This window comes from Abramis brama (assembly GCF_963993115.1).
Source record: "Abramis brama genome assembly, chromosome: 11".
Taxonomy (NCBI): Eukaryota; Metazoa; Chordata; class Actinopteri; order Cypriniformes; family Leuciscidae; genus Abramis; species Abramis brama.
This window is the reverse complement of record NC_139973.1, coordinates 4,949,067-4,974,008: the sequence shown is the minus strand read 5'-3', so window position 1 is coordinate 4,974,008 and position 24,942 is coordinate 4,949,067. Positions and strand designations below refer to the sequence as shown.

Here is a 24,942-nt window from a genome sequence, read left to right as displayed (position 1 = left end):
TATTTAAGATGGAAATCATGTCTAACAATTAAGTGAACATAGATGTGAGTTTTAAATAATTGTGTTTTTTTTTATCCTGGTTTGAGTTGATAGACTACTGTAATTTTCTCATAGCTGCATTTCTAACTCGAAAAGCTGGCAATTTTTAAAGGGGTGGTTAAATGCCCTTTTCACAAGATGTAAAATAAGTCTCTGATGTCTTCAGAGTGTGTATGTGAAGTTTTAGCTCAAAATACCCCACAGATATTTGTATATAGCATGTTAAAATTGTCACTTTTTGAGGGTGAGCAAAAACACACAGTTTTTGTGTCTGTCCCTTTAAATGCAAATGAGCTCCTGCTCCCAGCACAGAGGGCGGAGCTTCAAGAGCTCGTGTCCTTTTACCTCACACAGCTTTTTAGCCTTTTATGTTCAAACCGGAGTCAGACAAAGATGGAGAGCCTCAAGAAGAAGAACAACATGTAGACAACATTTCTGAATGGTTAGTTGATGAATTTATGTACTGTAGCTTATGTATAGTTATCTTTTAGTCAGTAGTCTTGATAATCTATAAATTGTGTTCCGGGGGCGGGGCTTATGTCAATTTTAGGGTTAGTGATGTCACTAACCCGGGAGGAATGTCGTTTGCTGTAGTGCTTAAAAAGCAATTTTTTAAAAAGAAAATATCTCCCTTTGCTTTGAACTTTGAGCATTGTAACTTTGCAGATGTTGTTTATGCTCAAACAGTAACATTACACACTAACTAAAGTTAGAAAAGTGAAATCATAATCAACCACCCCTTTAAAGAAATATTTCAATATTTACAATATAACAGAAGTTTCTTCATTTGCTTCTCTCATTACGCAAACTGTTTCAAGCAAAACATGTTTTACTGAGAATATTGCTTTAATAGTCTATTTTGTAATATCGCTTTAAATGACAAAAGCTATTTCCTAATGACATCATCTACAGGAAGTGACATCATTTTGGAGGGAAAACAGTGCAGTGCAAACATTAGTGAGTATAAGTGGTTTGATTTTATGAGTTATGTGATGTTAGTTTTTTCTCACTCTAATACTGTATACCATGCTGTCTGATAAAGTTACAGATATCAGCTTGATCATTTTAAAGTCGACATCCTAATTCAAGTTAAATTAAATAAGTTGAATTGTCTTGCTATTGTGCAAATAATCAAGTTATGATTGATAACGCTTGATCAGAGTGTACAATAGCATCTGAAAATGTACAGTAAAGCACTTACACATCAAAACAGCTTCCACAGTGTCTGAGTTTAGAAGTCTTTTAAAAACCTATTTGTACTCTTGTGCGTTTAATGTCTTGTGAAAGTGATTTTAGTGATGTCTTGTGATTTTAATTTTTTGGGATGGATCTAGATATATCTTGTACAGCACTTTGGTCAACCAAGGTTGTTTTAAATGTGCTTTATAAATAAAGTAAACTTGAAACTTACAATTCACATCTACACTCTTAAAAAAAATAAAGGTTCGAAAATCGATAAACAATCCTTAAAATAAACTTTTTTTCTTTGTGTGAAGAACATCTAAATAATCTGAAGAACTGTTTCCACTATAAAGAACCTTTAGTGGAATGGAAAGTTTCCATGGATGTTAATGGATCTGCATGGATCAAGAACCTTTGTTTTTAAGAGTGTGTGGGGCAAAGCTTTATGATGGGGTTGTGCAACTCAAATATGTAGGCCTACTTGTTAAAATGCTTATATTAATTCTGCCATGCAAAATTGTGTTATTTGAGTTTACAGGTTAATAATGGGGTTGAAATATTGCATGTAACCTTGCACAAACAATTTTAATTATCTCACTAGTCTTGTCAAACACATGTATGTTTGAATTTTCCTGATTGCACTCAAAATATTGTGTATTTTAACATGTATAGGCTTCGATTGTAAATGCATTACTGTAAATGTGATTCTTGCTTGTTTGTCAAAAGTATTTCCTGCTGTCAGTAGAGCTTAACTTGTATTGAGTGGGGAACATTTCTTTAAAGGGTCAGTTTCCCCAAAAATGTATATTCTGTAATCATTTACTCACCCTCATGTCATTCCAAACCCGTAAGACTTTCGTTCATCTTCAGAACACAAAATCGAAATCTTTTTAATTAAATCTGAGAGCTTTCTTTTCCTCCATTGTCAGCTACGCAACTACCACTGTGACGCTTCAAAAAGTTCATAAAGAGATCGTAAAACTAATCCATATGAATTGAGCGGTTTAGTCCAAATTTACTGAAGAGACTCGATCGCTTTATATGAGGAACAGATTAAATTTAGACTTTTAATCACATTCTTCTTGCAGAAGCTCAAACGTGATGCGTAACACAAGAATGAAGCTCATTGGTTCTTGCTGAAGCTCAAACGTGATGCGTAACACGAGAATGAACCTCATTGGTTCTTGCTGAAGCTCAAACGTGATGCGTAACACAAGAATGAAGCTCATTGGTTCTTGCTGAAGCTCAAACGTGCTGCGTGACACAAGCATGAAGCTCATTGGTTCTTGCAGAAGCTCAAACGTGATGCGTGACACAAGAATGAAGCTCATTGGTTCTTGCAGAAGCTCAAACGTGATGCGTGACACAAGAATGAAGCTCATTGGTTCTTGCAGAAGCTCAAACGTGATGCGTGACACAAGAATGAACCTCATTGGTTCTTGCAGAAGCTCAAACGTGATGCGTGACACAAGAATGAACCTCATTGGTTCTTGCAGAAGCTCAAACGTGATGCGTAACACAAGAATGAACCTCATTGGTTCTTGCAGAAGCTCAAACGTGATGCGTGACACAAGAATGAACCTCATTGGTTCTTGCAGAAGCTCAAACGTGATGCGTAACACAAGAATGAACCTCATTGTTTTTCGCACGTCAAGCGAACATGCCTGAGCTTCTGTTTACTACAACTGATGTGTGAGTTGATAAATGTTTATATGTGAATAAAATCCTAACTTAAATCTGTTATCATATAAAAGCGATAGCATCTCTTCAGAAATTTTAGACTAAACAGCTCAATTCATATGGATTAGTTTTATGATCTCTTTATGAACTTTTTGAAGTGTCAAAGTGGTAGTTGTGTATCTGTCAATGGAGGGACAGAAATCTCTCAGATTTCATTAAAAATATCTTCATTTGTGTTTCGAAGATGAACGAAAGTCTTACGGGTTTGGAATGACATGAGGGTGAGGGAATGATTACATAATAAAAATTTTGGGTTAATTTAGTCAACCTTAATTTAGTCAGATAGCAACTAAATGAACGTAAGCAGAATTCACCGTGTCACTGATGTCTCATGTGCCATTAACATGGAAAATTTGCCTGCAATGTTGGCATGTTAAACACTTTTCCAAAACAGTGGTTGGTAATGCAGCTGTCCCGTCCCATCATTCTTTAAGCAGGGGGTCTGCGCATGCACTCGGCTTCAGCTATTCTAGATTGATCGTAAACATTCTAGCTCAGGGGGGCTGAGGATACTGAGACTATGGTGCAGTTTGAATCTATTTTTGTGTGGTTTAATGTATCACTGCTGCTTTGATGTTCGTCTGTTTTCATGCATTCTTACACACTTGCTGATGCATAATTTTAGAGCTGGATAATGAAGTCTTTTATATTGTCTGCTTATGTAAGGACATTCATTCGAGTATTTCACTTGTACATATATTTATATATTTTTATCTTGCTTGCAATATCATGTCAGACTTATAAAAGTAAAAAAATGGCAAAAATGTTTCAAATTTATGTTATTTAGACATGATAACATGTCTAATATTCTTTGAAGTACCATGGTTTTACCATGTTTTTATATTATTAGTTTGGATGGATACACACACACACACACATATATTATCATGGTACATGTCCAGTAGTAGCATACTATTTTATTACTGAAGTTTCTTCTAAATGAATGTTATTGAAGCATCAGAGTGTATTTAGAAATGTGATTTCACTCTATCATCAATAACTTATTAGCACTTCACCGCTGAAAAACTGATTCATTATTAGGGTTGAATTATACATGAACCATATTAGGCGAATGTCATAATGAAAATGTTGGATATCTCACTATTTTTTAATATATTTTTGCCAATATCTACATTTCTTTATTTCTTCAGAACTGAATAGGAAAATCTGGATTGTTTGCTAATGAATATATATGACGTGTAAGAGTGAATAAATGGATGGTATATTGAAATAGCGCTGATGTTCATGTGTGACACCAAAGCATCAAAACCGCATGACAGTGACAGAATGATGTGTACATTACAGAGATACTGCTGTGCACTATATTTGCCTTTGTCAACAGTGGGGCGAAGAAACGTGTGTACATGCATGTTTGTTTGTTTTCACATGGCTCAGCATAATGGCTGACTGTTTACTTGAAACACTGTGTACTTGGTAATGTTAAAACCTTGGTATCTACTGTTTGATCATATAAAAAGCAAAGTAGAGCACACATATAATTAACTCAACATATGTTATGGGCATATTTTTATATTAAATTATTTCATGCTGTGCTGTATGTTTCTATTAGTGTTTGTACATCTTATTAGGTAATACTAGACATGACTCTGTTTTTAAATTTAGCATTTGTCCCCCTCACCTTTCATTACATGTTTCCAATCTGCTGTCCAAGAGGTTATAAGGTAAATATACGCAGGGGCTATTACAGGCAAATCGATAAATCATTCAAATTATGCAGAGGCCTCTCTAGGGGCGACGTGACAGACTCACACTGTGTCTAACACAAACACAGATCGTGATCTCACATTCAAGTGAATCTCATGTCTGTCAAGAACATGCTTGATCAAAAGAAAGAAATAAGAAAATATATTTTACATAAAGAAAAGAAAGTTATTAATATATATGAATAAATATTTTTCAGGACAATTATTATTTTTATGCATTGTGAAAATATTCCATAGTCATTACTGTAATGCAAAAGAGATTGTTTAAACCATGTTTTATTTAAATGTGTAGTAGTAGGTCAGGTCTATTGTATTTGTTTTGTTTCATTATATTTGTGTGTGTGTGTGTGTGCGTGCTTGTGCGTGTGTGTCAAATAATTGCAAATATTTTATTGTTATATTATAAAATGTTTTACTCTTCTACACTTTTAAAGGGTTCTTAACTGTGTGCAATGAACTTATATTTGAATGTATATTTATATTGACATTTTTCCTTTTCTGCTTTCATTTCACAGCTCAGGATAGTCACTGGTGGGACTGTTTTTGTTCATATGGTGTCATCAACCAATCAGCATTGTCCATAAAAAGATGACAGCATGCAGATCGTGGATTTTGAAGGGTGTATGCAGCAGCCGAGGTACTGAAATTGACATTTTAAAAAGGCCAGCAGATATCTTTCTCCTGGTATTACAGACCTCCTTGTACAAATTGGTAGGCTATATGCTTGTTTATACAGGTTTGAACATTGTTTTGCATTTGCAGTTTTGAATTAACAATAGCAGGAGAAGGAGAAACAGTTATTTTATGCCTAGAAAACAAACCTCCGTCCTCAAGGTGGCGATAGAGGTACCTTCAGATGTCTGTGCAGTTAAGATGGATGTGTTGTTGCAGATAATTTCAGGAAAATTTAAATAACAATGTTCAAAATGCAGCATGACATTAGAGGCTTTTGTATTACTTGTAGCTCTTTCCAGTAGATTCATATTGATCATTGAACATTGAACATACAGAAAAGAATCTGTTTAGTTTTGCACATGGAGAAATGGTTGTGAAAGGCAAAAATCTGTTTGTAAAAGAAAAATCGCAAGCGTGATAATCTGTCAAATCTCATCAGACGTGTTCAACAAAGCACAATCAGTGACTTTAGTGTGCATGCGGTCGGGGGTCGCGACACGCTCCCGAAGCAGACCTGATTGCATCTATTGATATGAGTAAGAACGGGAGAAAGAAAAGCAGGAAAGCAGTTGACAAAAAAGGGAATCAAGATTCAAAAAGTGAGGGGGGAAGATGGGGAGGTGAGAAGGAAAAGTGGAGAGACGGTTTATTTTCGAGCATGTGCATCTTGAGCAGGTGCTGCTGCGTGCTGAGAGTGTCTGAGGACAGTTTGAGTATCTGATCTGAGTCATACTCAGATATGACTCACAAAACACACCAGCCCTTATTAACATAGAGAGAGAGAGAGAGAGAGAGAGAGGGGGGGGGGGGGGACGTCTGGGTGTCTTTTAACACCTTTTGCAGTACCTGGTGACAGTCCCTTATGTAAGCTTTGTATTTCTGGTTTGTTAATTCAGACTCATTGGATGGCTAAACTTGGCCCTTGTGGTAAAATGGCATCTACTTCAAGAGCGCTCTGAGAATGCTGAAGCTCTTTCAAGTAAATAACTGCAGTTCCAAGCGCTAAGCCTTACAAAATGTTCCATGGTACAGTAATCGTATCAGATGATAATGTCAAATTTGGACTGTGACATATTTCATACAGTTGCATTTTAATATTACACTGTAAAAAGTGATCAGTTGACTTAACTTAAAAAAAAAAAGTGAGGAAACCCATTGCCATAAAATTATTTCATACTAAAGTATTAGCCTACCATTTTACAAATCCAACACACCATGCCCTTACAAAAATACCATGGTGTCAAATGCACGGATGTTTTTTGTTTTTGTTTTATTTGGACATGTACCATAGTACAACCATGATCATTTCTGGACAATCTTGGGGTTATAAAAGTGAGTGTTTAATATTTAGTTTAAAATATTATCATGGATTTATACGGTTCTTCAAAGAATAGCATATTATCATGATACAATTTTTCTTTTTTTTTTACGTTGTACTATATCCCATAAATTCATGATAATTCTATGGTACTCTCTGGTACTTTTTGTTAGTTAAACTAGAATTAATCTGACTTGTGAATTGATATATTCAGTTCATCTATGTCATACCAAAAAAAAAAGTAGAATTGGTGTAAAAGAAAGTAATGCAGCTATATTAGTGACAGCACGACAAGCTTGTCATACCAAAGCTGCTTACAAAGCACAGTAAAAATATTGTGGTGAATATATAGTTCAAGGGTACATTTTGTAGGTCAGGTTGTCTGTTAATAGAACAAAGACAGAAATACAAAGTGACTTCAACTAGCTTATGTCATTCTAATATTATTGCTACCCGGTCCGGTAACTCACTATTAATAGAGTCCATTCATCATGTTTAGCAAAAAAAAAAAAAAAAAAAGTTCTGCAGTCTTAACTTTATCCTGAGGGATTTCTCATGATGTGACCATGTCTAAAAACATGTGGTAATATCATAATACTTTTTTGCTAGCATTGGCTAACCACAATAAATAACATTAAACTTGGCTTTCCTATACATTCAAAGCATTATTTAGTATAAAAAAATTACAAAATCCACCATGTTTTTGCTGGTTAGCATAAGCAGAGACAATTAGCGATACAGCTGTGTGCTAACTCTGAGCTAAAATGCAGGGTTGGCTTGTTTACGCGGAGTGTGAGGACACTAATTGTCTCATCCAAGCTGGTTTCTAATGATACCCAAGCTGTCAAACCACGACTGCTGCGTGCGCTAAAGCTAGTTGCGCTGACATGTAGTGCTGCCAATGAAAAGACTGACTACTGTGCAGAGCTAACGTCAGTGTGTAGCACAGTGTTGATTAGCCCATTTCTCATGGTCTGTTAATGAGACGACTGTGTTAAAGAAGAAATGATTTTATATGCAGTTCAATCTTTGTGCTAATGCCCAAGTGAGATTAGACATGCATTCAGGTTATTGAGTTGAATGTCGGCTCGTTGTATTTATTATAAAGCACATTTATCGTAATGTGTTTTTCGATGCTAATAGCTTTATCATTTAAGTCACTGTGAATTGTTTACGTCTAGGACAACAGAGTCTTAATAGAGTTCTCAGTTATCATTTCAATATGTAAATGCAGAGGTACAAATGAGATGTGAGAGTTGGGGTGGAAGGCAAGATTTTCTTTAAATAATGAATACATTTCCGAAATTTCATGATGATTGCGGATTATTTGGTCTTGGAAGAGCCCAATAAGAAATGTTTGAGTTCATATTGAGATTTACATATTTTGGATTTGATCTTGAAACAGTAAGACTCCATTTGTTCTTCATATAACCTTATTGTCGAGATTAACAGTTGCAATATTAAAGCTATTACTGAGATAGCAATATACCTCCTTTGTTATTTTCTTCCCAAGGAAAGCCATTTATGTCTCCGAAAGAGATAAATGTGAATTGTCTGAGGTTGTGAATGTCTTGATTTTACAGATACTTTATGAGATGCTACACTGAGGAGTCAGTGAAGCTTTTAATAAGCATTAATGTGAGTATGTTGAGCTGCATTGTGAGCCAGTAAGTGCATCCAGCTGGTGGTGTTAGCGGTGATATAAGTGACGGTTTCTTTCCACGGTACACTCCTCCTCAGTATGTGAGTCACCAAAAGCCAGAGGAAGCAGGAAGAGACGAGAACAACACCCAAAATGACAGTCGTTTTATTTTTGTCCCCAAAGACTCAGGAATCTTGTGTGGGAGCTAAAAACAGGCAAAGACATTTATGAGGAGGAAATGTATCGCACATAGATTTCTTAAAATCCATGAGCAATTAAGGTTTAGAATCACTTTGAGTTATGGGGCCATGCATTCTGTTATTACCATGCATAAGCTGTGAAAAGTTATAATGATCAAGGCTGAATGAGAAAAAAAGTCAATTTTGGTTTGTAAATATCTCTTGAATATCTATATTAGAGACATTATTTATACTTTGTTGTTATTAAGCCTATTTATTTTACTATCCTAACTACAGTATGCATGATTAAATGGCTTGTTGCATTTTATTACTGTAGCACAACACAACTAGTCTACACATTCTTCCCCCTGCTGAAAAAAATTATTCATTGAAATTAATCAATGTTTTTATCGTAAGTGGTTGCGTTCAATTGATTTTATCTATATTTAAACAAATGCATTAAGTTGAACTAAATCAATTTTAGTTGCATTTGTTTAAATGTAGATAAAATCAATTGAACACAACCACTTACGATAAAAACATTGATTAATTTCAATGAATAATTTTTTTCAGTGCAGTTCAGCAGCTTTCACGTTAACAGGCAGTGCAAACTGAGTCTTAAACTGGTTCTCAACTGGTTTTGCTTCACAACCAAGATTTTACATTACATTTTACAAATGAAAAAAATATCTTACCAAAGTAAAAAATCCATTAATATTATGAACTGTGCAAAATAAGAAAACTGTGCTTTGTGAATGTCTCTCGAATATCGATTTTAATGTTAACATTTATGTCTAAACGTTAATAAATCTGTTTAGTTTACTATGCTGTTTATTTTACAAATAGTGACAAAGCACCAATATTATCGTGCAGAAGTTGGGCGAATAAAGGTTGATGGGACACTTTTTGCCATTGAGGTGACTGGGGAAAAGTGTCCTATTCAAGCTGAATTCACCATGTCTTTACACTCAGACATTGAAATGTATTATTACCATGAACTATGTAAAATTATTATCATGACTAAGGTGGCAAAATATAATTGTCTCTGGATTATCGATTTTAGAATATTTTTTTAGAATATTTATATTTATATTTTAACTTTGCAGCACACCAGTCGAGAACTACCAGTTTACCCTGACTGTGAGGTTCAGCAGCTTTTACATTAGCATGTTGTATAAAACAGTGTAAACTGGGTCTGGGTCAGGGTCTGGGTCAAACTTTTGTCTTTTTTTAAAAACTCATTCAAACCCGCAGGGATAACAAATTCAGTGGTTTTCTCTTCTGGTTTTGCGTCACATGTGCCTAACAGTATGCAAAATGATTAACGTGACATGACCCAGACTGAACAAGAACATTTTTAATTTAGTTTTTCTAAATATATCTCAAATACAAATTATTACAAACATTGTTTACCCTGGCTGCAGATGAACCTATGTGTATTTAATGTAGTCTGGGTCTTTTAAAAAAAAAATCTGGCATAGAAAAGTTAATTTGATGATCAAGCAGTCTGTATAACTTTTACCACGTGACAGTTGAATTTGCTGCAAAATATGCAGTTTGATTAAATGCATTATATATATAGGAAGTGTTTCTCCACAATTGGTCTATTTTACCATCCTAACGATGTATAATTATATGGCCAGCTGCGTGTTATAATTTAAAATTAGCTCTCCGTGACCTTATCAGAACAGATCTGCTGCCCATTTTTTGGGTTGGAGCACACCAGTTATGAACCACTGCGTTACACATTATTTCTGCAGTTCAGCAGTAATCTAGTTGTTTAATGGTTAACCTTATGAAAATGTCTAACAGATTAATACTCCTAATCACCATTTTATCAGAGAAGCAGCATAAATGAAACAGAGGATGTGCAAATCCAAGGCTCATCCTAAATTTTCCCTCAGCACGACTCCTGCTTTAAATAGCTTGGCTTGCGGTTTAAGAACAGGCCTGTGTATCAATCAACAGAAGCGCGCACATGCACAATTCAACACCCGGTCTGCAAAAATAGATCATCACACTGAGTGCTGGCACGTTGTACAAAAATATGCCATGGCAGTGGAGAAGAGCAAGCATTTGTAGCTATTTCATCAGGATCTGTAGATGTCTTTGAGCAGTTTTAGTGTTTGATGAGGTCATGGGTGCATCTAAAACAAGAGACACAGTCAGGTGGGATGTCAGTGATTTTTGCATGGTTGCACAGTTGGACAGAAGTGTTTTTGGTCGGTCATAACGTGGCCACCTGTTATTCCATTGGGGAAATTCCATTAGCATGTTTAGGGTCATGGTGATCACCGTGTGCATGTCACACCACCCACCTTAGAGGACACTTCCTCTTCCCATTCATATAAAAGACTGGTGACCACCAGTAGAGCCCAAACGGATTATATGCCCTGAGATCTGAACCTCGACAGCTTACCAGACCAGTAAAACACAAGAAGAAGAAGAACCATGAGTACGGCTGCCGTTCAACAAAACCAGCCTTTAAGCAGAGCCGTCAGAAAGATCAAGGTGGCTTCAGCGGTGAACAGCCTTGCCAAAAGCTGGCAAAGCTGGGCGAATAAACACACCGACCAACAAGACACGATCCCAAGCGGCTGGATGCCTGACACTATCATCGAGGACGAGAAAGAAAAGCAGAAGGAGAAGAGTGAGATGAAACTCTTGGTCACTCCTCGTGTGGTATCGGTGAACAGCGACGACTGTTCGGATGACCAGATCAAGACTGTATCCGTGACTAAAGCCATCACACCAAAATGTAACGAATACGGAAAAGACCAAGTGAGCATCATCAAGGACAAGATCAACACCAATCAGCTAACCTCAGAGGACACCAAAAACTTCCTTGGCAACGAATCTCCCACCAGGAGACGTTACTGTGGTTGGAAAGCTGGAACCTTTGCGAAGGCACTCGGACAGAAGGAGGAAAAGACAATGGGATCCCGAAGTAGCAGTTTAGATGCAGAAGACAGTGGTCTTGGGGAGGAAGCGTCTCTGAGCGACACCAGTGATCAGAATGAGAATGAACCGAAGAAACATGTCACCAGACACAAGGTAGGTTTATCTGTATGAATCAAGCTATGATTATGGGGTGTGTTTTGGCAGTTAGAGGCAAATAACCACTAACCCTGCCCACAATTTTAGCTTTAGTACAAATAACATTACTACTTCTGATTCACGTAGTGAAATGTTTGATATTTTTATACAACCAGGAACTAAATAAGATACAGCTGATGATAATTAATTGCAGAAACAAACAGGGACATAATTAGAAACCGAGGAAACCGAAACTAAACAGAGCAGGGAAACAGGAACTAAAGAATATCAAAATAAGAGTCCACAATCGTAACACTACCGTATTTTCCAGAAAATAAGTCGCAGCTGACTATATGTTGCACTGGTTCAATATTGCTTTTTTGAGAGAAAAAACATAAATCGCATCGTTGTATTAGTCACATGTTATTACTACATTCTAAAAAATACTATGTTTATTTTTATTTTTATTAATTTTTTACTTCATTGGAATGGTATAAAACTTGGTAAAGGTTTTGGCACTTGCTGTGTGAGCACACAAAAACATGATTCAAAAAAAGGTTAAATGATCCTGAAAAATGACCGCAATGGAAATTAATGGGAGAAGAATTTAATCTGGAAACGTTTGGTACTGCGCCCAAACCAAGTCTTACTGAAAGCTCATTTTTTGAGATATTGGCCTCAAATTTGAAGCATAGCTTGTTTAGATTTATGACTTTGATTTTATCACAGATTTAGAGTACAACGTGTTTTGGAAAATATATATTTCACATAAAAATGTTTTAATTTGAACTTTTTTTCACTTCAGCAATAATCTGCCAAGTGTCGTCTTTATAAAGAGACCAAACATAAATGCTCCAAAGCATTAAAGATTTATGACAGTTGGAAATTTCATTTCCAGGTCCATGCTCAAAAAGTGAATAAATGGATTATAACTAATGCATAAATATGATTTAGTACCATAAAATACCCTAAAAATACAAAATAGAAAATATTATCAAACTAAAATATAGTACAATCAGAGAAAAGAATAAGTGTGTACTGAACCAAACTGAACAACTAGTTGTAATATTATGCTACTCTCTTTTGGACTGCAAAACATTACTTTGGTTATCACTTAAAAGTTTGATTTCAGAAAGACTAAAACAATAATTTTTTAAAAAATGATTCAGATTAATCTAAATGCAGTTGACACAAATTTGCAGTTTATACATGACCAAAATGTTTTGATGTTTTTGAATGAATCTTTAAATTGTCAAATAAGAGTTTCTTGTTTGAAAAGATGTGAATCACTGCAGAAGTGAACAGACTATTCATTCAAGGCTTTAATCAAAACAATTAAAGTTAACTCAGCATTGTTTTAAACAATATATTTAGCCTGTAAATAATAGTCACAGTCTATATATACTGTAATTTCAGCACAATGTTCCATCATAAACTCAGATATGTTCTGCTGCAATGGAATATATGTAAATAAAAACAGTGATGGATCATTTACATCTGACCTTCAAAAAGCAGCATGCTCACCCTCAACTTGACGAGTGAGATCCATCACAGCTGTGTCACCGTGGTATTTGATTCACCATCTTGCGTTTCACAAGACGCATTTGCACTGGTTCAAACGGTGCACTTGTGAAATAAGTGGCCCTTGGAGATATCATGGCAAATATTTCGCAGTAATGCTCAGGCATGTCACACGGAGGTGTTATGTGACTGTCTGGTGATAAGCCAGGTGTCTACACCTCAAACAAGACCTGAATAATATATTATTGTCAAGAGATGCGTTTACAGTCAACAAGAAATCAGTATGTACTAGGGGTGGACGATCTTCCCAAAATTTCATATCACGATCTTATGACAAACAATCACGATCTGAATCGCCTACTAACTAGAATATCCAGACTGGAACAAGCCTATGGAATATGTAAAACACAGTATTGCATTAAAAAAATCAGTTGTCAAAATCATCATTAAACCTAGAGTTAAACTTTAAAAAACTGCATAGTCTTCACTGTATGAATTAAGTATACATTGATTCTTATTAAAACTACTAAAGTTATTCAGTTAAGAGCAGTGTGATTTTGTCTTTGTCTATGGATCTAATATAATGACACACATCCGATTTCTATGTCTTCATCCGAAGACATAACTGAGTCTAGTCTTTATGTAAATATTCGGCAAGACGGACATTTTGGTATACATTTTGTGTATATTATCGTTTAGGCGCCCGCCTGAAACCCCAAGTATACTTTAAAACTAAAGTTTGTCCTTGGAATTCTGCTTTAAATTAATAACTTGAAATAATCCCTGCGTTCGCTCACGAAACATTTTCGTTCCCATGAGAAACTTTGTGAAATTAAAAGTTTTGCGAGCGAACACAACATTTCTCGGGGGAACGCAAAACATTTGTGAGAGAACGCAAAAGCATTGACATTGATCCCATCTCATATTTATGTCCATAACCATGTCCCTTTAGGGGCTCCGTAAAAATCTAATGCAAATTAGTAAAGATTATTAAAGATTTGAATCTTTTTTTAGCATTTAATTTTCAGTATTGACTTTTATTATCCAAACTCATCCATTTTATTTTGCAGCACCTCTCTTTTTTGTGTATAATTCTTTAAAACATACCATTGACTATGTGGTTCTCAATAACAGTGTCATTTCTGGTCCTTTCAGATTAAAATAGCCACGATGAATGACCTGAAGAGCAGGTGGCAGCAGTTCGCTAAAGAACACATTGAGGGTCAGAAGCTCAACCCTTTCAGTGAGGAGTTTGACTTTGATCATGCCATGGCTATTCGACTCCACAAGGGCGACACGGGATACGGCCGGCCCAAAGAGGGATCCAAGACGGCCCTGCGTGCCGATCGAGCCCAGAAACACATCCATCGTGAGATGGATGAGATGTGCTTTATCATTCGCGACATGGGCCAAAGAGATGAGGAGGGATTTCTCTGCATCTCATTCGGCCGCCTGTTTGACCGATACGTTAAAATCTCTGATAAAGTTGTGGGAATTTTGTTGCGCTGTCGCAAACACAAGATGGTGGACTTTGAGGGCGAGATGCTCTGGAAGGGCCAGGATGATGATGTTATAATCAAGTTACTGGTTTAATGTTCTGGAAAGTTGGGGAGTAACTAACTAATAGTAACTTATTTTTTTTCCAGTAGCGTGACAGTGTCTCAATTCTTTTCAAAATACATTGCAAAAGCTGCGCAGATTCAAACAAAGATTGTTTTGATGCTATTTTATTTTATTTTTTGCACCAGATAAAAACTTTCAAAAGGATAGCTTGAGTGTAGTTGAACTACTTTAAGAAGCTATCTAGTTTCAAATTAGCCTCTCTTACACTATTTATAATTTTATTTAGCAGGATGAAATGGCAGAACCTTGAGAACGTTCCAGAAATCTGATGAACTCTCTGAGATGAACGTGCTCTTTTGGTGCATGAGGGGTCAGGGTTTAGTTTTAGTGGTGAGACGGTGACACAGTTTACACGAGAGAATGGACGGTTCATCAAACATCAGGCATCCTCTGAATGCTCAGCACACCAGCCTTGATGTCCAGACATGTTTTGGTAATAATCTCATGTTGGCCCTGTGAGAGCAGAGTTAGGGTTTCTTTTATGTTTTTGCACAATTCCCATCTGAATATTTTGTTCATTTGCGTCTATTTTCAAACATCTCCTGTTGTTTTATTGTGCACTGTTTGTCACTCATATTAATAACCTCTTTCAAAATGAAAGCATGATTGTCTTCTTACAGAAGGATTTGTTATAAATATTTGATTATGCAGCATAGAAAATTATTTATTTGATGTGGAATTATTCTTCTGCCAGTTAAGGATGAAATAAAACCACAGAAAAACATTGACCTTCTGAGAGTCTAATTTTTCATTATTTGTAGGTTTGAATTTGCTTAAATATTTGTACATATTTTTGTTTACTTCATGCTTCAAATTAGTTGTAATATATATATATATATATATATATATATATATATATATATATATATATAGAATGTTAATATATTAATATGCTATATTAATAAATAAATATATTAATAAACAAGATTTATATATATATAATGTCTTATTAATATATTAGATTAATACATATGATTTATAATGTTTAATTATTATATGATTATAATTATTATATGATATTAACAATAATAATGATTATTATTTGTATAAAAATGCGAAAAAAAAAATATTTTAGGTTTAGGGTTGAGATTTGAGTTAGTCTTGTAATTTCAGTTAGCTAAATCTAATGAGGACATGCTAGATTGTGTGTGTGTGTGTGTGTGTGTGTGTGTGTGTGTGTGTGTGTGTGTGTGTGTGTGTGTGTGTTTCAGATATTCCCCAAGTTATGGGGACAAAATGCCCCACAGTGGTGGCAATAATTGAAAATCTTGTCCTTGTGGGGACGTGTGTGGGATGTGTATAAATAAATCCTTTGTAATTACATCAAACAGGGACGAGATTATTCATGTCCCTTTGTTAGTGACAAATAGTGGCTAAACACACACACACACACACACACACACAGAGAATAATGAAACCGCCGTATCCCCTAAATACCAACATCCAGCTCAATTCCCAAATCAAGAGTGCTTGATCTAATTTTTCCTTGATCTAACTCTTAAAAAGCCATTTCTTCTCCTGATAAAGTCTTGAGTGAAACAGACAGACTGGGTAACTATAACACTCAAGCAGTCAGAAATATCTGATTCTCTCTGACGTGCTCAATAAGCTCATCTTTATCTGTCAGTTGTCAAAGGTTATCAGATGTTTTCAGAGTAAGTCTTCTCTAAACCACAGTGCTTCAGGGAGCTCATGCAGTCATCACACACACGCATGTTTTGTAAATCAGAGTGAGCTATTTATTCTTTATAACCATTTGCAACAGAGTAACAATACACTAAATTGTGCATTAATTAACAGTGACATTATTACGAATTCAAATTCATTATTTTACATATAATAAATAATAATAAGGAATAAACAAGTATCTCCACAAAGAAAAATATCACAGCATCCAATTTAGGAATATGTCGATTATTTTGCCACATCAACTTCAAGTATATTTGATATGGTAAATCGTTAATTAGTAACAAAAATATGTGGTGAAAAATGTGATGACGAAAGGCCATGACTATTTACCAGATTAAAATAAAATGAATTACAAAAAGAAAGAGAAAGACAGAAAATTAGAGTTGCAATACACATAAAAACAGAATGACATTCTTGCATGCTCGTTTCTCCGCCGTACAATTGAATTGTGTTAAGACCTCTGGTTTACAAGTTAAGGCTTTACAAAAGGTATTCCTATTAATTCAACATGTGGAATGGAATTAATTTTTATACTCTATAAATCACATTCTTTTAAACATCTGGAGTGTATTTGCAGTTTAAAGCTATTATGTAAATATTTCCAATCCAGTTTACAGTATCAGCAAGACCATCATGCTGATAGAAACAGGAGAATTATGTTGCTTAACCAAGGTTACAGCCTAAAAAACTAAAATGTCAATATTGAAATCCTTTTGATGATTAAATGTTGTTTTGCCCACTAAATCCAAGGTGTCTATTTACAATAAACAAACCAATAAAATGGAACATGTAGTTTTTTGCTATATTAAATCGATGCATATCAATGGTATGGTTTATATGAAAAGTACACTTTGTAACTTTTTTGTTGTTCAAAATTAACAAAATGTATATCATAATGAGTCAATACATCATGAATGCGTCTTCCAAAAGAACGTGTTTTTGTCTTACCCTGATTCACTATGGCAAGCCTATTTATATTTTAGATCTAGCGGGATGGTTTTCGAGGGAAATCGCATACATACGTCACTCACGAGTGTGTCTCGTCATATCCGTAAGAAAAGTTGCTCCGCCAACTTTGACGCGTGTCTGGTGTTAGTTTTCACAACAAGCGAGAAAGGTTGAAATTTTCTAACCGCCATTTAAACAACAGAAGAAGAAGGTTTACACGGAGCATATAAATCTCGAACCTCCAGGGAATCACCCGTTTTAAACAAACGCCGAACAGAGGAGAGTCTGCTGGCAAAAAGGGAACGCAACAGAGCTTGTGATAAAACCAGAATCAACACTGGCTTGGCTTGTCGGAGATGGCGAGAACTGAGGGTTCTGAAATGTCGTAAAAGCGATGCGGAGATGGCATGTTTATTACTCAACAGGTGAGTAAGGTATTTTATTGAACAGATAAAATATCATATGTAGCTCTTCGTTGTAAAGCATTATCTATAGTGAAGGCTCATTTCATTATGGTTGTTGTAGTGCTTTGCTGGAATTAATTTTTTAAGGAAGTAGCATAAATAATTAATGGGTAAAGCTACTGTCTTCAGCTAGTCAGCTTGAGATACTTTCCATCTGAACTGGTTATATCCCTTTTACGCCTAGTAGTGAATGTTTTATGAACAGTAGGATAACCATATTCATCGCACAGTCACACAGAGCCGAAGCACAACCAAAACAATGTTCTTCCACAAAATGCATTCAGTTTTGTTTTTTAACCAGTAGAGGCCCAAAAGTTACATAGTGTACCTGTAATATAGTGCTAATCACATTTAAGCGTTCATTTCTCATATTCATTTCTTTCAGCCCATCATCAACACATCTTTGAAATGCACATTTTTTGGCACTAAATTCTTGAGGATCTCAGACATTCAGCGCTTCGTCTAAAATTGAGCATTTTCTATATTGCTACATGGATGCAGAAGTTTCTAATGTAATGCAGAGAAAATCTGGCTTTACTCCCTGTAACAAACAAAGTGAGCAAAAATTGATTTGCTTTTTAAGACGATGAACATTTAATTCTTCAGAAAGAATGTGGCAGTGCTTTTATATGGCCTTAACAACATGATTATGTTGAGGGTGTTTGAGGTATGTTTTTCAGCGGTAATTTAAATAATCACTCCCGAGATTCTCAGAGAGGAATAAATCTTTTTAAAAAATCCTTTTGTCTAGTGGTAAATCGTGTATTTTCTTCACAAAAAGTCCTATTTTTATGCTGGACGTAAAAATTCTTCTCTATGCAGAATGCTGTTTTCTTCCCTTTAGTTTTCTGTGCTATGTAGGCCTATAAATGTTTTGCTTTTCATCATTTCAGGACATATGAAAAGAAATTGTATCAGTATTATTTATTAATAAAGATGTCACACAGTATTTCTCTGTGCAGTGTAACAGTATTTGTTTGATCATTCGCTGCTACATGTTTGCTCGACTGCCAGCGAAAACGCTCTATAATCCAATTCCATGCAAAATCTCATTAGATCGTGGCAAACTAAGATGCCTTTCATGCGAATGCTACTATCTAATGCTACAACCTTATCATTGCTACTAAAGATTCTGCATCCTGAAGTCACAAATAATATAATAATATAAAGAAGAAAATGGCTTATGCCAAACTAGCGATTGCTTGTAAGAAAGACATTTAAGATTACAAAGTGCAAAAAGAAATGATCTTTTTATAATTTGTGACAGACTGTTAAACATCGATCGACCAGGGGTGCGTTTCCCGAAAGCATTGTTAGCCAACTATGGTTGCAAGTTTCGTTGTTATCAGCATAGTTCAACGAGTCGGTGTTTCCCGAAACCACAGTTCCAACGAACACGATGTGAACATGCATGACGTGGACTTAAATCCCTGTCTTGAGGAAAATAAGTATGCTGACATTCGGTACAATCTCTCTATTTTTTTTTTTGAATACATACAAATGTCATTTACGTCTTTTAGTTTGTCAAGAGTTTTAAAGCACAGTTTTTGAAGAGTACTGCGTACATGCCCTAGTGCATAAGAACAAGCCTATGATTGAAGCTGGAAATAAAGCAAAAGAAAGATGAGAATTAGTCCTCAGATGTCATGTCTGTAATTCATAGCAAAACATCTAGCGTTAATTCGATCTCAAACGGATTCATTAAAAGTAGTTATTACTCTACCACGTGCGTGACATCATTTACCGGTTAAATGACAAATTTGCGACGATACGGTTTCGGGAAACAGTCTTGACTGTTACGTCGTTGTACGGGAAACGCGCCCCAGACCGATTAATTTGACAGAAATTTGGCAAAGTTTTTGTCCGATTGGCCGATTAATAGAACTTTGTTGTAAATTTTCTTTTTCAAATATTTGTCATTTTGTGTACATGTCATTTGTTATTATACAATTGTATTATATATGTGCATATCATGTCTGCTTTCTATCACCCTGCTCTCTAGATATCAGCCATTAAAAACCTCTTGGACGCTACTGCAGTTATAATTGACATTTATTCCATAAGCACTCTATAATCCTATGTTACTTAAGTGACTTGCACCCACACTATTAGGCCTAGAGTGGAAAAATGTACAGTGACATCAAATATTCCTCGACTGGAATATGTCACTGTTACCTCGGGAAAATATTGTGGACAATTAGCATCTGTCTTTTTAAATGTGTGTCTGCCTAGATTATTGATTCACAAAGCATCTAGTCACTGAATATAGACACAGATAACCACAAATAAAGCCACTTGCTGGTAACATTGGCACTGTTCAGTAATGAGAAAGACGAAACAGAAGAGACACGAACAGAAAAAAGATCCGTGTGCAAACCAAATCATGAAGCAAAAAAGACTCGTTTCAAACTACACATATTGGATCTTTTTAAGACATGTATCTATTCCTGTATTGTTAATTACGCAAGATAATGAATGCAAACCCGCACTTTTTTACCGATACATTCTTCTTTCTATTGGATGTCATATTGCACAAACCCATCCGTTTCATCTAATAGGAATCAATCCATTGCAGCACCCACAAACATTGGCCTGTTTTCTGGAAATCAATTCAAAATTGAGGACATTTCCTCTGAAAGACATACGGACCATCACAAGCTAATGTGTTGAAAGCTAAAATAAAGCCCAGACGTTTGCTCTGCATTCTGTGACCGTCCTGAAGTCTTTTTCTCAGAGGCTGAAAAAGAGCGTTTCCTCTGTTTTGGATTCTGGAATATTCCAGAAAGGCTATTAGTTCTGAAGAAATTCTAGAACATTCCAGAGGGTTCCAGTGCCGCAGTCATGCACATCCGGCACTTTTAGGGCAGGGGCTGTGAGAGCCCTTCCAGAGAAAAATAAATCTAGTTGAGTTGTTGGTCTTAGGAGCGTTCACAGCACGGGCCCACGGTGCTCTCCAGAGAGAGCTGTGAGGAGTGTCGGATCAGCGGCGCCATTGTGGGATCCACCATAGAAGAGGTGGGGAAAAGCTTGTACCAGCCAATCACCATGTTTGTCAAATCCAGCTCCTCCAATAGGATGCGTGCCACGCCCATGAAGCATTTACGATCCATCCGGCCGTAGTTTCCCCAAACAATGACCTGTTCATGAGAGATGGAAGTATTAAGCAACACTTTTGACTATAATATTGTTAATTTAACATTTATAAATATAAAACTTAATTATTATATTTAAATATAATATATAATTTCATAATTCTCGTTTTTTTGTTAGTTCCATTAATCTGTGTAAATCTCGCCATTTGAAATGTATATAATCCTCTTAACTCATAAGTCTCCATTTTGAATTGATCATAATTCATAATGTGTTTTCTTTTTTCTGGGTGACTCACAATTTGAGACGTATGTAATCCTCATAATTCATAAATTTATAATTCTCAATTTTGAATTGATCATGATTCATATGGATTTTTAGTTTGTTCCATGAATCTGAGTTAATCTCACAATTTGAAATGTATAATATCTTTGTAATTCATAAGTTTGAAATGTATATACTCCTCATAATTCATAAATTAATCATTCAAAATGTTGAATTATTCAAAATGTGTTAGTTTCATTAATCTTATGTCCAGAAATACATGTCCAGATCACCCTAAAATTAAAAGCAATTATATTTTGCATATTTTAGAAACATTGAGTTTTTTTTTTTTAATGAAAATTGCTGTATTGTCATGAAAATAATGTCACATCGCAAAAGTTCCTTAAAGTAGGCTACATTTTCTTTAAGCAAAACAAGATTTCTTAGTTCTTTCTTTAGATTTTTGTGGTGTAATATAATGCAGGCATGGTTTTAATAGGTTTTGTGTGATTCATTCATCTTCAATAGCACAAAACTGAATAACAATTCCCAAATATGATAATGAATGTGTGAACATTTTTAAAGAATAATCTCAAAAAAGGGAAGCAAGTGGCCTACATCAATCTGAAAGTTCCCTTAGATTCATTACATAATAACGGAGGACGCCATACATCAGTGAATAAACACATGCAAATGATGTTTTTCCCGCCGCACGATGTGCCTGAACATCCTGCAGTCTGTTCTAACCTTTAGTGTTTGCTGTGACAGGATTTCATAAATGTTGTCCTTGGAAAAATGTATAATTAGAAGAGATATGAAATGTTTCCCCCTATTCCTTCTCCACTGCTAAAAATAAAGCATTCACTACATTGCTTTTTCTCTGCCAGTTCTCTTCACAAGTGATGGAGAGAATGTACAAGAAATTATCATTCACTGATGTCAGCATCACCTGTAGAGAAATTATACCAAATTGGAAAAGACGTGGGTAAACTTTGCTGTAAATTAGAGCCTATAATTGCTTCTTTCTTTGTCATTTAAATAGTGCTTGACAGCCTAATGTTCAATGCATTAAGAAATTCAAGTATTCTAGGGTTAGTTTGCTGGTTTAATGTTGCAGTTCTATAAGGTAAGTAACACTACATCTATTGCTCATACTAAGAGTTTGAGATTTGAACATCCCCTAACCCTAAATATTACTTTTGTAAAAAACCCTATGTATAGTATTATTGCGGTCATTTTTGCACAAGCAACCTTAAAGGAACACTCCACCGTTTTTTGAAATAGGGCTTATTCACTTTCTTTCCTACATTTAGATAGGTGGGCAAATGCATTTTTGTCTCAGTGCATGCATTGTTTTAGTTTGACAGGGTCGGCGCTAGCTTAGCTTAGCATAATGAATGGAATCCTTTGTTGCCAGCTAGCATGGCCTGAGTAAAAGTGATAATTTTTTTTAAAAACCCACCTAATTACTTCTTGTGGCCTGCGTATTCACAACAAGTACAAATAGCGATGCAGATTAACACTAGGCGATTTCCTAGGCAGATATTGACTTGGGACTATATTAGGGGGAAGCACAGGCGAAGCACTGCTGCTTGGGCGCAGAGATATCACGCCCAAGTAGCAGTGCTTCGCCTGTGCTTCCCCCTAATATAGTCCTTAATATATAAGTCAATATCTGCCTAGGAAATCGCCTAGTGTTAATCTGCATCACTATTTGTACTTGTTGTGAATACGCAGACCACAAGAAGTAATTAGGTGGGTTTTTAAAAAAATTTATATCACTTTTACTCAGGACATGCTAGCTGGCAACAAAGGATTCCATTCATTATGCTAAGCTAAGCTAGCGCCGACCCTGTCAAACTAAAACAATGCATGCACTGAGACAAAAATGCATTTGCCCACCTATCTAAATGTAGGAAAGAAAGTGAATAAGCCCTATTTCAAAAAACGGTGGAGTGTTCCTTTAAGAAAAGGTAGAAATCTTGTTTACCTGTACAACCTTTCCCTGCGGACTCTCTGAAAAAACAAGGACTTGATTGTAAAGGGGATCTAGCGATTTCCGAACAGACTTTGTCTTCTTTTTGGCAATGCAGATGCCATTTTCCAGAAGATACACTTTAATGTAGGCCGCTGAAAAGGAAGAAGGAAACAAAAAATATGATAGTTCAAACTGCATCCTTGAAATCTGGAAGACAATGAAAATCACTTTGAAAACCCTGAAGAGAAACCAATTTAGAGACTTTTCAGTTTCCCTTCTTTTTTCAACACGCACACACACGCACACACACGCACACACACTCTCTCTCTTCTGGATAATGAATGCTCAAATAAGAAGAGAACAATCACAGATTGGATCTAAGAGAAATTTGTGTATTTTAGAACCCATCTATAAACATTTTCAGTCAGTTTGTCCTCTGGCTAAATGAATCTAACGGTTCTTTCAGACTCATCCCTCAGTACGTCAGGTTCTGTCTGATGAAGAATCACCTGGAGGGCCCTTAGATCCAGGCTTCATGATGAGTCCTCGAGCCTGAATGATCTCCACCTCCAGCTGCCCGTTCCTCTCCATCAGTCCGATCTCTACATCTCCTGCAAAACATCAATACACACATTAAACAGTGTCAAGTGATACGTGGGGGAATACAGGTAAAGTTACTTTATTTCTTCCTTTTTCAATAGCATTGTGTTGATCTTAGCAATTTAAATATTTTATTGACAATTACACAAAAAAATCTTTTGCAATCTTATTTATTGATTTTGAACTGATAGTTCCAGTCTTGGATGCTGGAATCGGTCAATACAGCATTTTGGCTAAATGGCTGCTACAGTATATAGTAACACAGATGCTCAGCACCCACCCAAAGAACACGTTTTCTTATTATTTACACTACTCGTACAAAATCGGTAATCATAATTGATTTCTATCATTTTACATCACATTTGAGAACGAAATAAGCATTGGTTAGCTTTCAGTGACCATTTCTTGTAATTACATCCTGCACAATCGATATTACATTCTGTTTCAATTTCAGATTTAGCTTCTTTAATAAACTGTTTTTCTCAGTTATTTTTTCATTATAATTTCTTAGAAGCATCAAGATGGAAAAGAATATTTATTTTTATGCATCCTAATTTCCAAGTATTTAATTGAATATTTTAACAAACAACCTTTTGACAAGAAGCTCTGACAATTACCAGCCACTTGAGCATTTGTCGATTTTTGCATAAAAGAAAAGGGAGTAGTAGTGAAGTGAAGTGAGGTAGCATCAATTGTCTGATGTGTAAATGCACTCACCTAATGAAGTTGTAGCTAGTGTCTGTCTCCCCACAAACTGAGCCGGTCCCATCCCATCCAGAAAGTCACTAAACTGAGCATCTGATGCCAAACACATTCCACTGTAGTTCAGACTAAAGGGAAGAAAACAGGGCAGTGTTACTGTGAACATCTGTATTCATTCTATTTAAAGGTTTATGTATACCATTTAATGAGTGCTGTGTTTTGTCGGCCACATATTTTGCTGGATAGAATATATATCCTGCCGTGTTAAAATAATGTTAAGAAGCTCAGTGCAGACATTTTTCAGTGCAATTTGTTCATTTTATATTCAGCTTGCACTCTCTTTAAAGTCAAAAATATCTGGCTTTCAGAATTGATCAAATTTATCTGTGTTGCTTCTTGTGATGGCTTTGAAGATGCTAATGAAATCTTCACATTAGCCGAACATGTATGACAGGACATTAAGAGTTTTGCTTTATTCTATGGTGGCTAGACCGATAATGGCATGGCTCTGTGATGGGACGGGATCGG

The 24,942-nt window shown here is 35.6% G+C and overlaps 2 protein-coding genes across 3 annotated transcripts in view; one reads left to right on the top strand and one right to left on the bottom strand.

The window, feature by feature from the left end:
• The first annotated feature begins 10,751 nt into the window (after positions 1–10,751).
• On the top strand, positions 10,752–15,396 carry abraa (actin binding Rho activating protein a). The gene is made up of 2 exons (XM_084128701.1): positions 10,752–11,553; positions 14,212–15,396. The coding sequence occupies exons 1-2, from the start codon at positions 10,951–10,953 to the stop codon at positions 14,647–14,649; spliced, it is 1,041 nt and encodes a 346-aa protein (XP_083984827.1). The 5' UTR covers positions 10,752–10,950; the 3' UTR covers positions 14,650–15,396.
• A 1,008-nt stretch (positions 15,397–16,404) lies between these two features.
• The window catches only part of rims4 (regulating synaptic membrane exocytosis 4), a 49,734-nt gene continuing 41,196 nt past the window's right edge, over positions 16,405–24,942 (bottom strand). For both annotated transcript variants that reach the window (XM_084128386.1, XM_084128385.1), the window contains 4 exons: positions 24,430–24,542; positions 23,622–23,723; positions 23,125–23,264; positions 16,405–20,917 (listed from right to left, as the gene is read on the bottom strand). In XM_084128386.1, the coding sequence (XP_083984512.1) occupies positions 20,699–20,917; positions 23,125–23,264; positions 23,622–23,723; positions 24,430–24,542 (574 nt within the window). In that variant the 3' untranslated portion in view covers positions 16,405–20,698. The remainder of the gene's footprint in view (positions 20,918–23,124; positions 23,265–23,621; positions 23,724–24,429; positions 24,543–24,942) is intronic.